We start from the raw sequence: 21,994 nt of genomic DNA, 5'->3' as shown, positions 1-21,994 counted from the left end.
TTGATATGTGGGGTTCAACGTCCCAAAACCACTATATGATTATGAGAGACGCCGTAGTGGAGGGCTCCGGAGATTTAGACCACCTGGGGTTCTTTAACGTGCACCCAAATCTGAGCACACGGGCCTACAACATTTCCGCCTCCATCGGAAATGCAGCCGCCGCAGCCGGGATTCGAACCCGCGCCCTGCGGGTCAGCAGCCGAGTACCTTAGCCACTAGACCACCGCGGCGGGGCGATCGAAAAAAAAAAGAGAAATTGGTTAGCAAATGCAATACTGCTAATATTTTTGGGCTTTTTTTAACCGAAATGTGCAACTGTAACACACCATGTGGGTGCCCCGACGCGGTGGTATAGTGGTTAAGGTACTCGGCTACTGACCTGCAGGTCGTGCGTTCGGATCCCGGCTGTGGCGGCTGCATTTCTGATGGAGGCGGAAAATGTTGTAGGACCGTGTGCTCAGATTTGGGTGCCCGTTAAAGAACCCCAGGTGGTAGAAATTTCCAGAGCCCTTCACTACGGCGTCTCTCCTAATCATATGATGGTTTTGGAACGTTAAACCCCACATATCAATCAATCAAATCACACCGTGCGGGTAAATCTGCGAGGCACTAACGTATTGCAAGGTGTTAACATGAAGCGAGTCGCAGTCGTCATATTCGCTATGAATACACGCCCTTCTTTGGAAGAGCGAAAGCACAACCTAACAAAAGGCTCTAATATCAACGCGCTAAAATAATGCTTTGGGGAGGTAGGTCACAGAGAATATCATTGCTGTAGTTCATCATGATCACATGTACTAAACAATAGGATGAATGAAATTGTCGGGCGTTGGTCTCGGCGAGCCATTTCAACACCGCAGTGACGTTAGTGAACGATTCACTAAAAGGGCTCGAGAGATCTAAAAAGATCACTAAAGGGGCAAAAAAGATCAGGGTACCAAAGGCTTCTTTGTTATTAATAGATCCCTCTACTCTTTTGGTGAAATAAAGTTGAACATGGCGGCATTGTGCATGGCCGTAACTAGTTTTGAAGAGTGGTGGAAGCACTCGTAAAACTCGGGCGTAAAAAGGCATGCATATACGTGGACTAAGGTGCTTGTGTCGGTGTCAACGCATATGCGAGCCTGTTTTCGTCCGTGTTTTTCTTTGCGCTTTTACCTCTCTACATTAATGACGCAGTGATTAAATGGGCTGGCGTAGAATCGATGCCACATGCACACTGTAAAATCATTTGCAGCCAAAAGGCTGTAGGCTTGTCACAGGGACGACACACTCAGGTTGTTAAATTAGTATCTTCCAGATATGGTGCTTACAAGAGCGTACTTGTAAAAAAAAAAAAACGAAGGATGTTGCAGAAACACATCAAGCAAGTGCCGCCTTTTACACTCTTAAATTTTTTAGCACCCTCTTAAACGGGCGCCAGAAAGAGTGTACAATAATGGGAGGGCCCGTGTCATAAGTGGTCTCCTGTATGAGTCCTGTAAATGGGGATGCCCATGTGAGCACGCACCGATTGCATGGATCGAAGAAATTACAAATCATGCAAAGGACACATGTATAGCTCGACATAAAAGTGTGAACAAGCAGATTTATTGCACTTTATATTATCACGCAGTCTAATGTAAACCACTCTGCTTTGTATGTAAATAGTCGTCAGCAGGTTATAGCAATCCACACAGATGAACGTGTAACTTACTGTGCATGTCATAGTACATAAGTATGGAGTGCGACGACACAACACAATAACAGCGTGAGTACAAGATATATTTCTTGAGACTAACGCACCAAATAGAAGAGCTCTAAGTGTTATAGTTCAGCAGCATGTTAGCAAGTTAAGCAATGGCTGTTACCAGTCATGGACACTACAACATCTGTGTTACGCCGTACTTTTAAGCCAGACAATAAATAGACTCAACGTTTTCAGCGTTCTGACAAGCTTACCATCTCGCAGCTAGCATATGAACAGTAGATAGCTATAGTACCATCATAAGTTGCGTTCTTTAAAACTACTCAATCCACAGATAAATCTAGCCTTCCTTTGTTTGTTCACATCACTTTACAAAAAACACACATAGAGGGCGAATGATTAAACATTTTACCTGACTTGCAGGCCCAGGAAATGAATGGCTTGGTGTTAATGTAAAGTGTCCCCTTAATTAACATTTCAAGCATTCACCAACAATAAAAAATACTGAAAGCCATAGGCGTGCGCAGGGTTCCTCTTAATTGGGGGTGAAGTAGGATTGGTTGATTGAATTTTATAATCAAACATTGTTATTATTTCATACATTTAGTGTTTATTCGACGAAGTGCTTTTGATGTAATGTTTTAGTCGTATAATTCAAATTTTTCGATATGTGCTGTAAAAAGGATACCTCACTATTTTGGACGCACTGTTTGTGTTTTGTTTCGACCGAAGTCTATCGAATACCCTGGAAAACACATGTGTACATTTGTGCCATCGTGAAAAATTCTACTTTCACCCTGTGGACGCTGGCGAACCGCCCTGTTTGGGTTAAATCATGGATTGTTAGATATGTGGACATCGTCCATGGACGAATGAGCAACAGGTCAAATTTCCTCGGAGCCGCCCTATATACTCGATCGCATCGGAATTTGAGGCGTTTTTGGTGAACTCAGGGGTAGAAACGACGTACCGGAAACAATAATCGCAGCCGATGGTTAGGAAATTTCGCGAAGGACAAAGCAGAGATGAGGAAGAAGAGGTTGCGAATAAGACGCTCTCGCTTTGGGGCGGCATGTTTTCTCCGTTTGTCCGTTAGATATTGCGGAAGTTCTCAATAATAGTATGAATGCAGACTGACGGGATCTCTAACTTGAATTCAGCCGTGCGAGATTGCACAGCAACGTACTGGCCTCAGAAAGGCTATCGGTACAGTCGCCCTGCAGTAAGTAGAGCGACATGAGTTTTTGCCACCCGGTTAAAATGAACAACGTATGCGCGAGTGTATTCTTCACATTTCCCCTCATCGTTGCCTCAAGTCGGCGCTATACACACACATGTTCAATCGCGCTTACAGCCGAAACTGCAATAATAATAATAATAATAATAATAATAATAATAATAATAATAATAATAATAATAATAATAATAATAATAATAATAATAATAATAATAATAATAATAATAATAATAATAATAATAATAATAATAATAATAATAATAATAATAATGTGGTGTTTTACATACGAAAACCACAATATGAATATGAGGAACGCTGAAGCGGAGGGCTTCGGGAACATCGACCACCTGAGGTTCTGCAGCGTGCACTTAAATCAAAGTGTACGAGCCACAGGCATTTTTGATTCCATCAAAAAAGCGGCCGCCGGGGCCAGGTTTCAATCCCGCGACGTTCGGGTCAACTGTAGAGCATCACAACCACTATAGCCCACCGTGAAGACCTGACCGGGATCGTTCTGGCTCGACGTGGTCAGGCAATAAACATATAATATTTCGTGACTGTCCTTTTGCGTCACAGTATAAAGCCGAGGCCTCTAGACTGGTAGGCGGGAGAGTACAAATGTTAGCTCAAAGTGACCTTCTTCCGGGATCTGTTTGATTAGTTTCATAATCCGCAAGTGTGCTTTCTTGCGCTGCACATTCTCTCAACCAAAGGCGGCAACTGTTGCGCTTCATGTGGATACAATATCTTAGATGCATGAGCCGGGGTTTTGCTATTATTCGTGTTTATGTCAAGAGGGCCGCAGAGCCTCTATTTTTAGCGTCATAGAGGGGAGTATAGGCAAGGAGGGTGGCCTGAGCGTGGTAGTTCAGGCCAACCTCTCTGGCTTGTCATTAATATTCTCTCCGTCATTCATTAGAGAACAATGTTATATTATTTGCTAAGGAATAAGATATATCAGCAATAGGACCACTCAATAAATGACGCAGTTACCATGTGGATCGTCTTCAACCACTGCATAGTGCTGTTAAACAACAACAAGAAAAAAAACATGAAGCCTAAGAGTTTATTAACATGCAGGATTTTATGCCCCCAGACCACGATACGATATGGTTATGAGGTATGCTGAGATGGAGGTCTTCAGAAATTTCAGCTATCTGATGTTTTTTAACTTGAATTCGCACAGTACGTGGTCCTCCAGCATTTAGCCTCCATAAAGATGCGCCAGGGTTCGAACCTCGCAACCTTCGGGTCAGCAGCCGAGCGCTGTTACTACTGATCCACTATGGCAGAGCTGAAAGTGAGATAAGATGCCCAGAATGTTGGCACAGACAGAGCAGGCGAAGAAACTAGCGAGTTTATCAAAAGGCGAAGAGAGCTGAGTTTGATCGATGAAACACGTGTAAACAGCACGAACAAAATAAGCAACTAGACGATGCGAACGCACGTCTGAAATGTACAGGAAACAGTAAACTTCTCTGCTGAGTTGAGCGTTTACACAAAGCCTTACTTTTTTTTATCCAATGTCGCCAAAGCGCAGCAAACAATGGGACAAAAGAAGGTCCCTGCCAAGGCCAAGGTTCTTGGACGAATATGAACTACAAGCAGTCCACCTTTTTGAAAAATAAGAATCACTTGTGTAATTAAAAAGGGACTTAATATTCAAGATAAGTTAACAAAGGCTATCGGCTAAGTGACTAGGTACTGATAATTTGCCCGAAGATGCGAGTTCTTCTGAAACAGCGTCCTGAACATTGTTATTTGAGTATTAACCATTTTTCTTGAAAGGAAGACTCTTGGCTTATTAATAAAGTTGGCGTGAAGCAGCTGATATCTTAAGAGTTTCCACCGCTGCAATCAACAACTGCCTACCTACTTAATCACATACCACAGTTCTCGTTTTTGAATATTCTGTGAACAAAGTCTGAACCGTGCTCCTCTTGCGACTGCTCGCCATTACAACATGACTAAGGAAGCCGTATACACACCTATATGCAATAATGACGCAACAGAGCAAGTAAACGCCACGTGTACTTTGCCGATAGTAAACCAGCGCACGATAGAAGAAAGAGGGCGAAAGGAGGTGCATGTTGTGACCTGTGAGTGGAGAGATCTATGAATTCATGTAGAGAGATCCATGAACATCCATGAATTTATTATTCTGACAATTTAAAACAAAGAAAAGGTGATCATTCATTGTATAATAGCTAACTAAAGTGTCATTGTGTAAAACAGAGTACCTTTGCAAAAGCATGTTTAAGGCCATGATTGTTTGCACGTAAATGCAAAGTATAAATTGTCTGATATTGAACACGACACACATTGTCGATAATTCTGAGCCAATTCTATGCATGTTGGGGTGCCGTAACCTATAAATGAACGAATATGACCTTTAACAAGGAAAGAACAACTCTTGGCCGCTGTTGGAAATGAGGTGGCAAAGGTGTAAAGGAAATGGAGAGTGAGGAGCAGCTTCATGCCACGCATTTGCACGAGTCAGGCGAAGTCTCCTACACCACTCGAAACAGGCCGCTTTGGCTAGTGTATATCACGAGCTCTTTCTGTTCTTCATTATCTGGCTCTATTAAACTCTGTATAGTGGTTAAGTCGGCATACCTATAAGAAAGTGCTTTAAAAAGTCAACGCATACGGCTAATAGCTATTATCAGCAAACCATTTTTATTAACGTTTTAGGTGTCCACACTTTCTCTACGCTCTCAAAAGCTCTTTTTCATAGCCCATGTCCTTGTGCCGTAAATGTAGCTTCCGTGTGAATGGAATACTGCTTTATATTTAATTCCCTACAAAAATGTTATTTCGTTTACTTGTCTTCTTCACCTGGTCTAATAGTTAAAGGCTAACGTTTTTCCAAGAAAACGCATAATTTTTAAATATACCTGCCTATCAGGATGTATAAATGAGGAGCGTCTTACTTATTTCTTCAGAGAAAGACATAGCTTCCCCTTTTCGTCGCAGGGAACATACTTGACTGTAAGTACGAGGAAGTAAGTGACACGCATACCTATTTGCAGTTCTTGTAATACTACATAGATATTAAATGCTATTCCGTGAACGTAAATGAAGTTGTGGTTTGCATTTATTCGAGCTTATTTAATTAGAGGAATAGTTACTGGCGCCTACAAAATGAGCTGTGTTTATTCTAAATTTAGATTTAACAAAAACAAAATAGCAGTCTCATGACTTGAAAATATTTTATTGTTATTTGATATCTTTTCCTCATAGTTTGTAATGCAATCTTACATTTTTGTTCGAAAGTGTTTATAAAACAGAGTTTTGGGCATCTAAACGTATACAGCCAGAGTTTTCAGGCCTACTCGAAGACACGACAATTACCATGTAGCACAAGAGCCTGCATTGTTAGAGTAGGCCAGTAAGAAAACCTGGTACCGTTAAAAACCAATTAGTGTATTTGCACTTAAGATTATCTGTAGATGATATGTAAGCAGGAGAATTGCAGTTGCGAGTAAAGACTAGTCTCATTTGCCCTATCACACAATGGCACAGTTTAAGCACCACCTTTGCTACTCTTGCTCTGCTTGCACGTCTCGCACACCCGTGCATTTCTGTGAAACTTTACTCAGAATCACATGAATCTAGCCGAGTGAACTGAAGGTTGTGCAGCTTGAAATGATCGTTCTTAGTGCACATTAAAGCTGTACTAAAATGGTGACGAGGCGGCACATGTGTCAAGCTCGTCAGAGTGATCGACAGACGCTCGTTACATCGTGACCAAGAAAAAAAGCCCTCTTTAATGTTTCGTCGTGAAATATATACAGTCAGAATGATCACATGACTCCCGTGATAACCGGATAAAGGAAACCAAGATAGCGCGTGTCTTGGCGCTTGTCTCTGGAGCAGGCGGCCATGGAATGCAGCAGCAGGATGACGTCACAACATGCTGATACGACGCGAGAGACCAGACACGTAACTGCTTGGTGACTGAATCGAATCACGACGTATGCAGAGCGTTGCACCGACAGCATCCGGTGCGCTGGGGAAGGCATTGACTGAGGTTGCGGAAGCGCTCACTGTGCACGCTCGTTGGTGTCATGATGCATAACTTTGTTTCACCACTCCTACATGGCTGTACCACCGTCGTTAACCAAGAGTGCCATTAATGAAATGAAGATGACGGGAATAATACTAAGCGTGTTTGAAGAACTCCGTGAATGTCTAGCGGTAGAGAAGTGCATAGAGCGCCTGGCACGTATCGTCGTAGACTGAGAAGTACTGGGTTCAACTCCTAAATAGGCGGCAACAATGAAACGTTTTTCCGGATTTTTATATGCGAAGCAGCTATTTATAACTAGCCTGTGTAACGCTGTCCGTCCGTGTTACCGTGTCAACGCGCCGCACCGCGCTTCCCTCGCCGCAGTTGCTGAAACGATGCCAAGTAGGTCAAGTTGCAGCTGTTCGTTGACGTCACTCTCTCCCTCACCTGCAGCAGCTGCTGGCTCCTTCGCCAGCTCGCAACACACTAATGTCTCGCTTCAACCTCTCCACCGCCCGCAGTGCTCGACTGCACGTGCAGTGAAAACACTCTCGTTTAAATACGATGAAACTTACACAAAATTCAACCCACCTCCCATGCGTTTGCGTTTCTAACAAACGTTTACTAGAGCAAACGTTGCACCGAGTTTCGCTTCAAACCGTTCTTTGAGCTCCCGCTTCGACATCCGTATCAAAGGGGTCAACGCCATGCGCACGGCTGCTGCTTTGCATCCCATCAGCCCTACTTTCGGAGAGAGGGTTCATATTTTTGTTTGTTTGTTGGTACGCATTTTAGTAACGTCATTTTCTTGACGGGAATGACATCAGTGAAGTCTTTGCGGACCCTGATATAAAGCACTTTCGGGAGAGAAAAAAATTACGGCATATTCACGGGGTGAATGATGATGAATGGGCGAAGCTCCGGAGGGATTCATCGGTAAACTGTGAATCTTCCGTGTAATTCGCCCAGTCGATCATCATGTAAAGACGTGAGAAACGCTGTGTGTGTATATACACAAATCAACTTTTATTTGTTCTTAGACGATGGATGGCTTGCGATGTCCCTTGCCTCGCGCGCTCGCACATCGGGATTCTGTCTGCGAGCGCGCGCTGCTGCCGCCTTGCGCTCTCTCCGCTGTGCAGCCTTATCCATCCGGCGACTCCGAGCGCGCGCCAACAGCGAACGGATTTTATTACAACGCTCCCCCTAGCGTACGTCACCACACTAAATCGAATGATTGCCTTCAACCAATGACACGCGCCATATGTGACATCATTCCCATTTTATAAGATCTCGCGTCTTTCATCAACTACAAGTACCGCTTTCTAGTTTATAACATGTTGCATCTTTTCATCATCAGGTACAAGTACCACCATCTAGTAAACACTACAAGAACTAAACGAGAGGTGGCTACACACAGGAGACAATACCGCCATCTAGTGAACACTGCAAGAACTAAACTAGAGGTGGCTACATACAGGGGACGGTACCGCCATCTAGTGAACACTGCAAGAACTAAACTAGGGGTGGCTACATACAGGCTACAGGGGACGCACAGCCCACGCCCTAAGGAGCTTCGCCCCTAAAAGTAAGTGATCTTGCGGGCTGCTTTGAGGTAAGCAAAATAGGCGTCGACCGCTTTGGGGTCAGTGCCTCAAAAAGTCATGGATCCTTAAACAAACTAATCGGCTTAAAGAAACAGCTATATGCCCATAAAAGTATCCTGCACCCATTTTGTGCCCGAGTAATCTCGGAGTTACATAATCTCGAGCCTATTGCCCCACAAACAGTACGTTAGCTAGACAAAGATGTACTGTCTCTGAAAAGTTACGAGAGTTCGGTATCAAAATGCACCTTAAATTATTCGACCGCGCAAGCACCTGCAAAGTACTTCTATTACATTTACACCAAAGGACGCAGTGGTGCTATAGGCAGGGTAACCCGAGCTTCACCCGTGCGCGAGTTCGTTTCAAGCTTGCTATGCGGTGGTTATTACCCGAAAACAGTGAGGAGTACATGATAGCAGCGTTGATAAAAACTGCTATAATAACGTGCACGGTGCCACGAATGCATGCGTAGTATTTATGGCGGTTTTCATAAGAACATTAAGGGTAAACTCGTCAGCACCGTCACTCAGTTAACCGTTCAACAGGGCAGTGATGTCAGTGTGATCATGGCGCTATTTCATTTTATTTTGCCAACTCAACATCGCACCTCCCATAGGTGTGTTCTTGGGCGTTTGTCCTTTTTCGGGCAAGTTCTTTCCTTTCACCTGCAGCGTGGAAAATTCCCTGTCGAAGGCAACAAGGGCGTACACGCAGCGTTCTCAATTGATATGTGGGGTTTAACGTCCGAAAACTGCCATATGATTATGGCGGTTTTCGGAAAACCGCCATAAGACGCTGTAGTGGAGGGGTCCGGAAGTTTTGACCACCTGGGGTTCTTTGACTTGCACCCAAATCTGAGCACACGGTGTGACGGACTCGGGGTTCATGTGGCATCCCATCGCTGCCACCAGTTATAAAAGGTGTGGGAGGCTTGGTGGATTTCTTTATGGTAGCTGGCTCCCCACCGTCGTCCTAATAGCCAATTCTTCGCCAGTGAGGAGACGCATTCTCAGAGACAGAACGTAGGTTTATGCACATGATGAAAATAAAAGAAGTGTACAAGTATTCAGCGATTTTGCACAAATGCCTTCGGCTTTTATAGCCCACCATTTCCCAACATGGCAGTCAAAAGAAGGTGGTAAACATGTTGCCGCGAATCAGGGGACGAATCGGGGAAGAAAGGTGTAAGACAAGGAGGTACAATCTCCCCAATGCCATTTACCGCGTGCTTACAGGAGGTTTTCAGAGGCCTAGAATCGGAAGTGTTAGGAATAAGAAGTAATCGAGAGTACCTTAGTAGCCTGCGCTTCGCTGATGACAATGCATTGCTGAGTAACTCAGGGGACTAAGTGCAACTCATAGTTACCAAATTAGACAAGGAGAGCAGAAAGATAGGCCTTAAGATTAACCTACGAAAAATAATGTAAAACAACCTGGGAAGAGAACAGCGCTTCGAGATAGGTAATAGTGCACTTGAAGTTGTAAAACACTACGCATACTTAGGACAGGTAATAACTGCGGAGCCGAACCACGAGATTGTAGTAACTAGAAGAATAAGAATGGGCTAAAGCATATTCGGCAAGCACTCGGAAATCATGACTGGTAAATTTCCACTATCCCTAGAGGAAGGTATCTAACAGCTGCATCTTGCCGGAACTTACCTATACGGAGCAGAAACCTGCAGACTTACAAAAAAAGTTCAGCTTGCATTGAGGATGGCGCAGCTAGCGATGGAAAGGAAAATGATAGGTGCAACCTTAACAGACAAAAAGAGAGCATACTGAATCAGGGAACAAACCGGGGTTGAGGATATTATAGTTGACATCAAGAAGAAGAAATGGACATGGGCCGGGCATGCAGCACGTAGGCAGGATAGCCGCTGGCCATTAACGGTTTTGACTGGATTCCCATAGAAGGCAAGAGGGTCAGGGGGAGACAGAATGTTAGGTGGGCAGATGAGGTTAGGAAGTTTGCGGGTATAAAATGGCAGCATCAAGCAGAGGACCGAGTTGACTCGCGGTTCATGGGAGAGGACTTTGTCTTACAGTGGACGTAGTCAGGCTGATGACGATGATGATCCATCCACCATAAAGGGTGCAGACATCGAATACTCGGCTCTTGAGGAACACGGGTGAAAATGCTCAATGGGTGACATGAGCGCACCACACAATGACGCATCCAGCCCACGCCTTGAAGACTACACAGGGCGAGGAGGTAGAGTACGGTGGAGGGGAAAAGTTGAGATTCTCTACGGGGAAGATGTTTGATGACACGAACGTTCTCAGCGTTTCATGCCTGCGTTCAGGTAGTGTCCTAGAACCTTCTAGAACACGGTTGTTCAGGTGCTCGATTCCTGAGAGCTGCTACGGCTACACCATCCCACGCTTCTGAATCGTCAGTTCTTTGTCCCGACCCCATGTAAGCGACAATATCTGAATGGAGATGTTGACTCCATGAGAACTACAATAGTGACGCTGTTTCACGCTGTTCGACCCCGCACAACAAAGAGTTGTTCGCGAAGCTTTGGTCCAGTTCCTTGTAACCCGACTACAGCGAACTGCCTGGCAGGACAGCTTCGTGTTATGTGCTTCCGACGAGGCCCCGATATTGGGGTGAAAGCAGACAAGCTTATGCACAATGACATCTGCTACGACAAACTGCCGGGAAAAAATGTAACAACCGGCCTACAGCATTTTGGCCTCAATCGAAAATGCAGCCGCTGCAGCCGCGATTCGATCCCGCTACCTGCGGGTCAGTAGCTGAGTACTTTAACCACTGTAGGCCACCACGGCGGAGCACACGCAGCATTCTTGTGCAGTTTCGCTTCTATTGAGTGTTACAGGTAAACTTGCAGACAGGTTTTTGCTACCTACATGACACATATTAATATTTTTCTGCAGTTCCGTATCGTTGAAACAATGTCTCCCCAAACAAGTAAGTCATAACAATGGCCGTGAATGGCACCAGGGACGATTGCTTCAGGGCTGTGAGAGTTACAGAAAGAGGGGCGAGGTGAAAAGTTCTCTGGCGACGCTCTCACAGGAATACACAGGAATACATGAGATAGTGGCCTAAGAACATCCAACACCCCCCCCCCTCCCCTTGTACGTCGTCGGCTCGGGGAAATCCACTTCAAGACATAAGTAGCCAGGCGATGATGTGACATTTTATGGTGCCTGTGTGCGTAGTCTGTGTGATCAAGCTGATAGATGAATCGTGCCGCTCGCTGATGTAGCCTGAGCGCTGCTTTTCAGTAAGCACAAACGCGGTGGGCAGATCCGATCTTCGCTGTGGGCATCTGTCAATCCAACTGATCGACGTGGGAACAGATGCGGTAAATGCTAAGGTGCATATAAGGTAATTTCTCAGCTTGCACTACATGTGAAAGGCTGGAGCTATCAAATGAGCTTGTGATCACCTAGGTTCTGCCAGCTTTAGCGTGGCTCATCTACCCAGTCTGCGCGATCTGCTTCGGAGAAGACCACGTCAGGTCGGTCTCGGGTGCAACTAATTAGCTAGCGCTTAATTAACATAGTATTGAGCAGTATTGTTTTGTTTCGTGCGTTTCAATTAACACTTTTACAATTACTCTGGGTTTCATTAACAAGCTCTTGATTAGCAAGGATTTGAATAACAGTCTTGGTTAGCACACTCCTAATTTGCGTGATCTTAGGGGAGTAAAGTCAAATTAGCTTCGGTTTATTAGGCGCGATCCTAACTAGTGCGCGTTATTTAGCGTGGTCTAAATAGCGCGGTCTTTCTTCCTTTCTTTCTTTCTTTTTCTCTCTCTTTCTTTCTTTCTTTCTCGCTTAGTTTTTTGGTTTTATTCGTTGACGGGGCTGGTTTTGTCGTCCCTGTCTTATACCGTTTTTTGTTTCTTGCACTTGTTAAGCACTTAAAGTTGACTGATAGGGGAACGCAATTTTTTTCAAAATGGCAACTGTGTCTTGGTGATGGTTTTATTACCTGTTTTGCGATGGCTTGTGATCTCACGCTGTTTTTTTTTTATCAAGGACTGAACCTATCATAGAACGTTGATTATGGAGCCTAGTGAGCATAGCAAGGGCGCCATCGAAGAAGCCTAGTTCTCTTTTTTGATGATAGCTACGCATTTAGGTTTTTTGATTCACGCAATAACCGTTTGTGTTCGCTCAAGGCTGGGTTTGGTAATTTTTGCGCGTATTTCACATGTGTGGTTCATCAACCAATAAGCATCAGTTGGCAATCAGCACCGTGTCGAATCTGTTTTTTTTTCTTTTACCATTTGTCGGTGTCTGTCATGCTATTGCCTCTATTAAGCCTAGTGAAATCTACATAGCTGGTAACCTGACATACCTCAAGTCAGTCTTATCTTTTAGCAGCAAAGGGCAATAAGTTTTTTCTGCTTGCACCATTTTGTATCTTCAAGTGAGTTGAACAAGCTTTGAACAAACTGTGTGGTAGTAAGCAATGCAAGCAAAAATACTATGAATTGCGTCTGTGAACATTTTTATAGTCTTACTGAGAAATGTTACACATGTACATCTCATTCTTTGGGGCAGCATGGCAGGTATTCCAATGCGTGATAAGCACTGCAGCCAATACGACAAGCGCGTTAGCCTTCATGTTTTATGAGTTTTATGAACATTAGCACTAAGTTTTATGAACTGAGTTTTATGAACATTAGCAAGTTTGCTTCAGTTACACATTTTACAGTTTCTCCGCTAACACACGCACATGCACTTACGCACACACGCACGCACAAACACACACGCACACACGCACGCACAAACACACACACACACGCACACACACACACGCACATACGCACACACACACACACACACCACACGCGCACACACACGCACGCACAAACACACACACACAGACACACACACCACACACACACACGCACACACGCACACACACACACACGCACAAACACACGCACACACACACACCCAAACGCGCCCACACACACACACACACACACACACACACACACACACACACACACACAAAAACAAATGAATGGGAACACAACTAAGGTGCAAATGACTGCACCCTTCCCCAGAGGTGTAAGTACCTATGCCGTACGCAGCTTTGCGATAGCAAGGTCAACCAGTATATTCGACACGAAGTGATGCCACCTGTAGGTAGAAAAATTTGTAGATAGTTGCCAATGTCGGGGAAAATTAACAAACAAGCAAATAACGACAAAGAAAATGTTGAAAAACGAGCACATAATGCCTTGCTCAGGCTGTTCGCATTCTCCTAGTAATGCTGCAGTGTACTCTTGGACAACTTCTGTTAGCAATGAAGGGGAAGGTACGGGAGCGGAGCCTCTGCACTTGTGGTCCTACGCAAAATAGTCTAGTTGGGCGCGTGTATTGTAGCGCTGTGGAAAGTGATGGCGGCACTCAATCAGCGTTTTATCTCGACGCAGACGCTGCTTAGTGGTTGTGGTACGGGCAAAAGGCGCGACTTCCTCATACGTTCAAAACGGAAAGTGGCAACGTATAAAATATAAGAAACACAAACGATTGCAATGTTGTGAGCTACGTCCTGTCTAAAAGAGTTACATGTAGAAAACAGAGAAGCACTGTTTTCTTCTAACGCAAAAAAATGGACACCATTTTGGATTACAATATTTAGCAGTATGATACACGCGATTTCGCTTTCTAGCCTTCTCTTCATTGCCAAGAAAAGTCCGCGAGAATAGATGCTGTGAGTGCGAGAGTGGAAGCTGAAGCCTGCAAAGGTAAAAGGTTGAATTCTACATTACAGTTGGAAGCACCCGTCATAATGCACCATATCAGCACCGTTCTCCTTCTGCAGTTCTTTGTAAGTACATCCTTATTTCGAGTCCATAAAATTTCTATAAAATTATCGATTTGTCTTAAACTTAAGCTTGATTTCCTCTATTTTATATCTTTATAAGCAAATCACCATGGCTTTCAGCCATGTGTGATTTTATTGAGAAAAACTGAGATATGTCTATATAAATCCTCAAGTAGTCCCCCAAGATATCTGTCAGAAATTGTTTCTTTTAGTATCGCGAACCAAGTTTAAATTTTTTTCAAAAATTTCGAAACTGTGGCTGGTAACACGTGTTGTCGAAAAACTCGTTTTTTTCTAAATGAGGCTACGATAAAATTTTTCATATGGAACAATCGGAAGATTTTTTCCTAAAGTAAGTTTCACGAACTCTTAGACTTTTGTGGATTCTTAATGCTGTCACACGTATGGACAATAAGGTCCACATTCGGGAGTCTAGAGAAAAATAGAATTTAGCAAATCAAGACACTTGGCACTAACTGACTGTCAGAAAGTTATGTTTTTAGCAGAGATTAGTTTGAGACGACGATAGTGAGAAATAATGTCTGCCTGTGTTAAGACATATGCAAAAAATCTTTTTCTGCACATGTTAGTCGTAAATTGAACATTTAGGGGGTCCTGGTAAGAATATTCTAAACAGTGAATTCATAGCAACCTTTCTTGGCTACGGACTGGGATAGTTTTATCACACTATGTTTTTTTTGAGCGATAAAACTTTTTCGAATTTGTATTCTGCCAAACTCCGAACTTTCACGTGTTCATATCTCGAAGCACGAGTTACCAGCTGCGTAACCATGAGAAACATCTAGAGAAAATAATAAGCATTGTCCGTTCATCTTTAAGTGATTTATTAGCGAGTATTAGCATGGATCAATAGAAAATGTGAACCCTAAGGGTGCATTTATCCAATGCAGCTGCCTGCTAACGGCCCGCATAGCCTGCGTACGCAGCACCGAGAAGTGAGACGACGTGTGCAACACCTCTTTACCTATACACTAGACGAAAAGATAACTAGGATTTGGCAAAGGACGTATCAAAACGAAAAAAAGGCCTTGTTGCATGACGGACTAGTTGCATTTATGAACCATCAAATGGTCACTGTTGAAACGTGATCATTTATGTACGACTGTTCTCGTAAGACTTCAACGTATTCGCTATGAAATATCCGGCATGCATTGTAGTAATTGTAATGCAAATCTGAAGAAAGAAGAAGGAACGAAAACACAACTTGCTTCTGGCAGGGTGTGAACCTGCGACCTTCGAATGTCTCAGGTTTCGTCCGGACCAGGGCCAAGTGATCGTAAAAGTGAATAGGATATTCACCTATTGGCTTAGCAGTGCAACAACGACGGTCATGCGTGAGTAATGAAACGCGGTCATGTCAAATGGCAAGTGACCTCGCCAAAATATGGCGTTGCCATACCAGAAAAGGCTGATGGCTGACAAGGCCTATGATCGACAGATGATTGTAAAACAATCCATAAAAGCATGCACTTCAACTACGCACCTTTGAGGCCACTTTTTGTGTATACACGCGTATCCCTGTACACTTGCCAGCGCAAGGATTTGCAGAAATTATACCATCTCCACCACCTAAACTCATAAAAGTTTCGCTCAATAAAAAGTCAGAGAATTCATTGACCTGGGGGATCGTACCGCAAGTTAGAGGCATTCGCACAAGCCCGTCGTACTCGGAAACAAGAGTGCCTTCACTGCCTTGTGGGCCGACGAGCGGGGGGGGGGGGGGTGGCAATCTTGTCCAACAGGAGTCTTAAGCTCACCCCAGCTAGCGGGCAGCAATCACAAACCTTAGCCAGCAAAGGCCCGTGCAGTGAAGTAGGTTTAAACGGAAGTGAGGGGAGGGGGCGCAGTTTGAACCAAATGCTAATTAGCTTGGCTTGGTAGAGCTATAGAACATATGCTTGCCACGCAGAAGACCAGAACTGCATTGTGGCTTGAATGGAATAGCTTTATTATTTATTTTATTTGCATTGATTTCGATTTCTCGCCAACGAACAACACTGAATTTTCGCTCAGAAGCAATAACGCGGACGCCAGAATGTCTACAAAACGATCTTATAAACGCTCATCTCGATAAAATACACAAATACCATTCATGGAAAACATAAATTTTAATTTCTTGTTAAGTACAAAATAGGGACGAACGTTCAAAAAACGATGGTCTCGTTTCTGGACCCGTTTAACTACGACGCGAGAAGAAATGTTTGCGTCAACTTCTTCTGCGAAAACGACCCTCATGGTCGATCGGAGGTGTTCATTTTTGACTGAACCTGTTCACCTTGAGCAAGCATAACAAGTGTTTGCAAAAGTGAGCTCCTCCAAACATGGCGTTTATCCTGACAGCCTGTAGACGTAGCGCCTGGCGTGACTTTCGGCAGGATTGTGTTTTAGGGGGTTGAAACATGTGTTGCATTGCAGCTGAGGAAATGGGAGAGCGCTTGCGCTATAGAGGCAAGTGTTGGGGAGGGGGGGCTTCAGAGGGCCAAGTGTCCTCTTTTGCAAAACCCCTACCGACGCCCATGTCTCTGAGAGGCATGTTTTGCCACGAATCCCATAGAAGTCTCGTACACCCATACAGTCACGTGACAGGTACCGACCGCTTGCTTGAAACCTCTGTTGTAGCACTTGCACGGTCCCATCATTGCAGTTTAAAGGAAAATATTTCTCTGTCTGAGACAAATCGAGGACAGTAGCATTACAAGTTGTTGATGCATTTTTTCGTGCCGCAACTATCGCACGCCACACTGAAAGTCGTTGTGGTTAACGTTGTGTAAGCCTTCTGGATAAATTAACCAGGTACCTACCTACTTGATGTTTTTAAAGTAATCGTGTATAATACGAGTATAATACAACACATGACCGAAAAATAAGTGTAATGAATTCTGATTTTTTGTTTCCAAAAAAGAAGCAGCACTAAAATATGCAGAATCACACCCTTACATTTATTTCTTTTCTTTGTTATAGAGTGGGGCCATACAGACAGGTGAGATATTCGTGCTCCAACACTAATATATTTTTTCAACTTTTACTATGCGATTTGTGACTCTATAAAATCGATTTCATAGTTGTAAGCATGAATCGTGAGTCCCGAAAAAAAAACTACGTTCAAGCTAAAAGAATGTTTGGAACTGTCGGCTGTGGTACACTCTCTTAAGCAGCTGATTATTCATCATGAAGTGCTGGAAACATATTGGTCTATATAAATACTAAATACACCGCACTTGCTAGGATTTTATGTATTTTCAATATTCAGCTTTAAGGAACCCATATCATTAGATGGTCGAAACATTTTTTGTAGACTCCCAGAGACTACGTTTTGCCAGGCGTCTTCTACATATAGCATTGCACTAGAACACATAGGGCTTCAAGGTTTATATATAAAAATATGCGCCGTTTGCGGGCAAGCACGTGTGGCCAGTGACACCATGCTCGTCAGTTTAATTAGTGCGCTACCTTTTATTAGCTGTTAGACGAATCGTTGATATATTCAGTGGCTCGTCATTAGGGTGTAACAGTGGCGTTACCATGCTATTCTTCCAAAAATTCCTCCTTATATTACACATAATTCATATGCACTGACCTCTAAAAATTTCGAAAATTTTCCCTATTTTAACGCCATGCCCCTCAATATACTGCACGCACGAAGGGGCACGGTGTAGGCTCCCCTTTTCACCCTTATTGGATGTGAAACTTCACGACGCATGGTTCCCGAAGACAACGGTAGGCGAAAAGATGAGTTCCCACTCTTGCGTTTTCTGTCAGTGCTTCGAAAAAGAAAAGCTTTGAGTTCGGACTGCGAACGTGAATTCACTTCGAGTAGGAAGCGACGTGAAACAAGGGCGCATGCTTACTGTTACCTGGAATGTTTTCAAACTATTTTTTGCGAATTCTTACATCACACTTTTCCGTGTAAGCCTGAGAGTAGTTATACCACAGTAAAAGACATCTCGCAGAAGGCCTGTTGCTTCCAAATGGACGAAGATTCTACTAATAGCTATATACGTTAAGCATTTCATTTTTGCACGGAGACAAACGTGCGATCGTTGTAACACTGAAAAAAACACATCAAATAATGAGTAGCTACCATTCAGTAAATACAACTGTGACAAAAAAAAAAGGAACTGCTAGACTGTACGCGTACCTATGGCTCAGTTTAATTTGCTCGAAATAATGTTCGAGGGTGGTGGCGAAAGTGTTAAGCATGTTCAATGAGTTGCAGTGAAGCGGGAAAACTGTGTTTGCCTTACTTGATTTCCGCATGAGTCTTGAAGAAGCAGTGACGTACTTTTCATGCATATCGCATTTTTCGCATCAACGCGTAGTTATCGGTTTCTGTAGTAACGATGCTGTACTAATAATGCGACGAATGGACCAATAATATGTGTAATATTGGTTAGTATTTCAGTGTCGAAACGAATTCAAAATGGGTGCAAAGCCCACCAGTTTTCAGCACTGCCAGTGGTGCCGAGTGGTGACATCAAGTGGCCCCACCCCAACTGATCACGTGCCCCACAAAATGGTGACGCTATCTTCAGTTGACAGTTCATCTGATCGGAGCGCACGTGTATACAGGCATGTCTTCGCCACCCCCATTGTTGTCTCCGCCGTCATCAGCACCAACAAGCGACGGTGAAAACAGGAAGGATATGGAATCGCGGCGTTTCGCTGCGTGGTGATTAATTTTCGTTACAATCCGATTCTGAGCAGTGATTCTTGAATCGACGCCTGACCGAGCAGCGAGGAGACAGCTGGAGAGGTATACCCTTGGGCCACGCTGGCTGGAAAGACATATGGAGGCTGCGTGCGTGTTACTTGTTCGCGATGACCATAGCTTCAAATAATCACATTCGCCCTCATGACTACATGACAACTTACTCGAAGCGGCCCAACTAATACGGCCTCTGAATAAAAAATTAAATGCAGGATTCTTACGAACGCGCTGTGAAAATCGAGCAAAACAAAGCAAGTGAAGCCGCTGTCAGGCAGCCAGGCATCGCCGCAAGATGGTACCAGATGTAGAAACCGCGATGACAACACTAAGATTGTCGACGTCATCGCTGCTCACTCATCGTCACTCGATGCTTGAGGCGTGGCTTAGGAGCTTGCTGAACGCGTCAGAATACTGTCGATGTCTCATAGTCGGGAACGCGCCGACCAGCCTTGGACGCTCTTTGCACTCGAAATAAAATATATGTGATTCTTAAAGAGAAGAGAAAAGTGAGCCCCGTAATGGTCTGCATCAGAGTGCGACACCTCAAGAGTAGCTCACAAGGGATGGGGGTAAGGAGGGATTAAAAGTGTATGACTAAAAGGTAGATAGGTAAAGAGAGGAAGGAGGGAGCTAGGTGCAGGGACAGCTAACGACACAAAACGATGGAAGTAAGGAGGAGATAGGAAAGATGGACACGGTCGCAGGAGTCCGAGGATGGAGCACCTCTCAGCGAGAGCTCTGGTCGGCGGCAGGAGATGGCGTAGGGCGAGCCAGTTGGCCAGAGCTGTGCTGTCGTCCAAGATCACGGCGGCACAACCGGTCGGCACGAAATCCAAAGAGCGAGTCCATAACTTCTACGTGCGGGCCGTGATTAATGATTCTCTAAAGAAATCACAGCGTATCCATGGGGTGCATGATGATGAGTGGAGTGAAGCGTCCATCCGTTCATTCGTTCTTGCTTCCATCCGTTCGTGCGGCCGTCTGAGCGACTACCCTTGCGTCCATCCATCCGTCTGTGCGTCCACCCATTCGTCCGTCCATCTGTGGGTCCATCCGTGCGTCCGTTCATGCATCCGTTTATCCTTGCGTCCGTGCGTCTGTGTATCAGTCTCTCCGTCCGTTCACCTAGGGAACACTCCAACCACCGTCACCTCGCATGTTTTCATCATGCATTAAGCATACAGAAGTACCGCCATCCAGCGGACATTTCAAAGACTAAACTAAGTGTGGCACTCGAGCACTTTCTTACGGCCTGCGCTTCGTGTCTAGTCCCCACCTTCCACCTCCTCTAGTTCATGGCTATATACAAGTTCACCATGAGTTCACTTTATTCATGGCACTGCGGACTAACCCTCGCTAAACCTTTCTAAAACCAAGGAGGTTGTGCCAAGCTATTTTAACGTGGCAACCCTTTCTGGTCAAATAGGGCTCTAGGTGCGTCCTTCTGACACTAGTTTTTTTTTAGTAAGCATCAAATTCAAGGGGATTTTTATCGAAGATAAGTCGCCAATACTAGTCTCTGCAAGTCATTTCACTTAAAACAACTATATTTTTATTTATCATCAACGTGCGCGGGCTTCCTCCTCAATTGAAAAGGGTGGCGCGTGGCGCTCCTCTAGTCCAGCCGTGGAGGTGGCTGCCTACTACTACTACCACTACATACATCGCGGACGCACGACCCATGGCTTAAGGAGGTTCGCCCCCCCCCCCCCCCCAAGAAAAAACAACTGATGCATACGAAGCAGTTGAATGAACGCCGCAACTAAAATTTGAAATTTGAGGTCACTGCGTGCTTCTTTGAATCGAAATATAAAATTTTTAAAATGCCATTTTTGTTTGGACAAGAGCGGCACTTTGCAAAAAGTGGAAAGTTTACACCTATAATACATATTTTGACATGGTACCCTTATTATAGGCCACGGTTCGTTCTTGCCGCACAACTACGTTTATTTACTGCAAGCACATTCTATGTACAAGTTATGGGGTGCGTGGAGATGCACTACAACTGTTTAAAAGTTACCTAGAAGATCGTTATCAATATGTAAAACTGAATAACACTATTTCTGCAAAGATAAAGTTGAACCAAGGAGTCCCCCAAGGGTCTATACTGGGGCCATTACTGTTCCTTGCCTATATAAATGATATTGTCGATATACCTCATTCTACTGAACTTATAATGTACGCTGACAATACGAATGTTTTCTTTTCATCAGACAATCTAATATCACTTGAGGTCAGTGTAAATAATTATCTAAGCAATCTTTCAAATTGGTTAAGGCAAAATGGACTGCGCTTGAATGCAAAAAAAAACAACCTATATGATATTCCGACCTATAAACAAACCTATTAGTAACATAGCTGTAAAATTCGAAGGAAATTGCATCGCACATGTTAGGGAACAAAAGTTTCTTGGTGTATGGTTTCAGGAAGAATTAAACTGGAACACACATGTAAATCATCTGATCACCGCATTAGCGCGAATAGTTGGTTGTTTTTTTAGAACAATGCACTTAATCCCATTGAGGTTAAAAATAAGTATGTACTATGCACTCTACCATTCTAAAGTAAGTTATGGGATGTTAGTCTGGGGAACGACATCACAAGGGAATTACCATAAGTTAATAACTATACAAAAGAAAATATTGCGCTGCATTGAAAATTACAGGGGGAATCTACAAGACTTGCGCACTGCTCCACTATTCATTAAACATTCCATACTCAGAATTGATCAATTATATCATTTTAAATTACTTCAGTTAATACAAAAGACTAAGCTATATGAAGAAAGTTGCACCGAAAGACCACACTACAGTCTGCGAGAACAAAACAAACGAGCTCCTAGAACAAGAACCAAGTATGGAAAACAAAGTATTGCTTACCAGGTACCTCAGGTTTTAATACC

General features: G+C 44.0%; 1 protein-coding gene across 1 annotated transcript in view; it reads left to right on the top strand.

Annotated features, from left to right (window-relative positions):
- The first annotated feature begins 5,839 nt into the window (after positions 1 to 5,839).
- LOC119170508 (uncharacterized) overlaps positions 5,840 to 21,994 on the top strand; it is a 39,143-nt gene continuing 22,988 nt past the window's right edge. Inside the window, exons 1-3 of the mRNA XM_075887220.1 lie at positions 5,840 to 5,915; positions 14,310 to 14,366; positions 17,346 to 17,364. Coding sequence (XP_075743335.1) covers positions 14,328 to 14,366; positions 17,346 to 17,364 — 58 coding nt within the window. The 5' untranslated portion in view covers positions 5,840 to 5,915; positions 14,310 to 14,327. The remainder of the gene's footprint in view (positions 5,916 to 14,309; positions 14,367 to 17,345; positions 17,365 to 21,994) is intronic.

This window comes from Rhipicephalus microplus, chromosome 2, assembly GCF_043290135.1.
Source record: "Rhipicephalus microplus isolate Deutch F79 chromosome 2, USDA_Rmic, whole genome shotgun sequence".
In the NCBI taxonomy this organism is placed as follows: Eukaryota; Metazoa; Arthropoda; class Arachnida; order Ixodida; family Ixodidae; genus Rhipicephalus; species Rhipicephalus microplus.
Note: the sequence above shows the minus strand (reverse complement) of the source record. Positions and strands in the feature narration are given on the sequence as shown.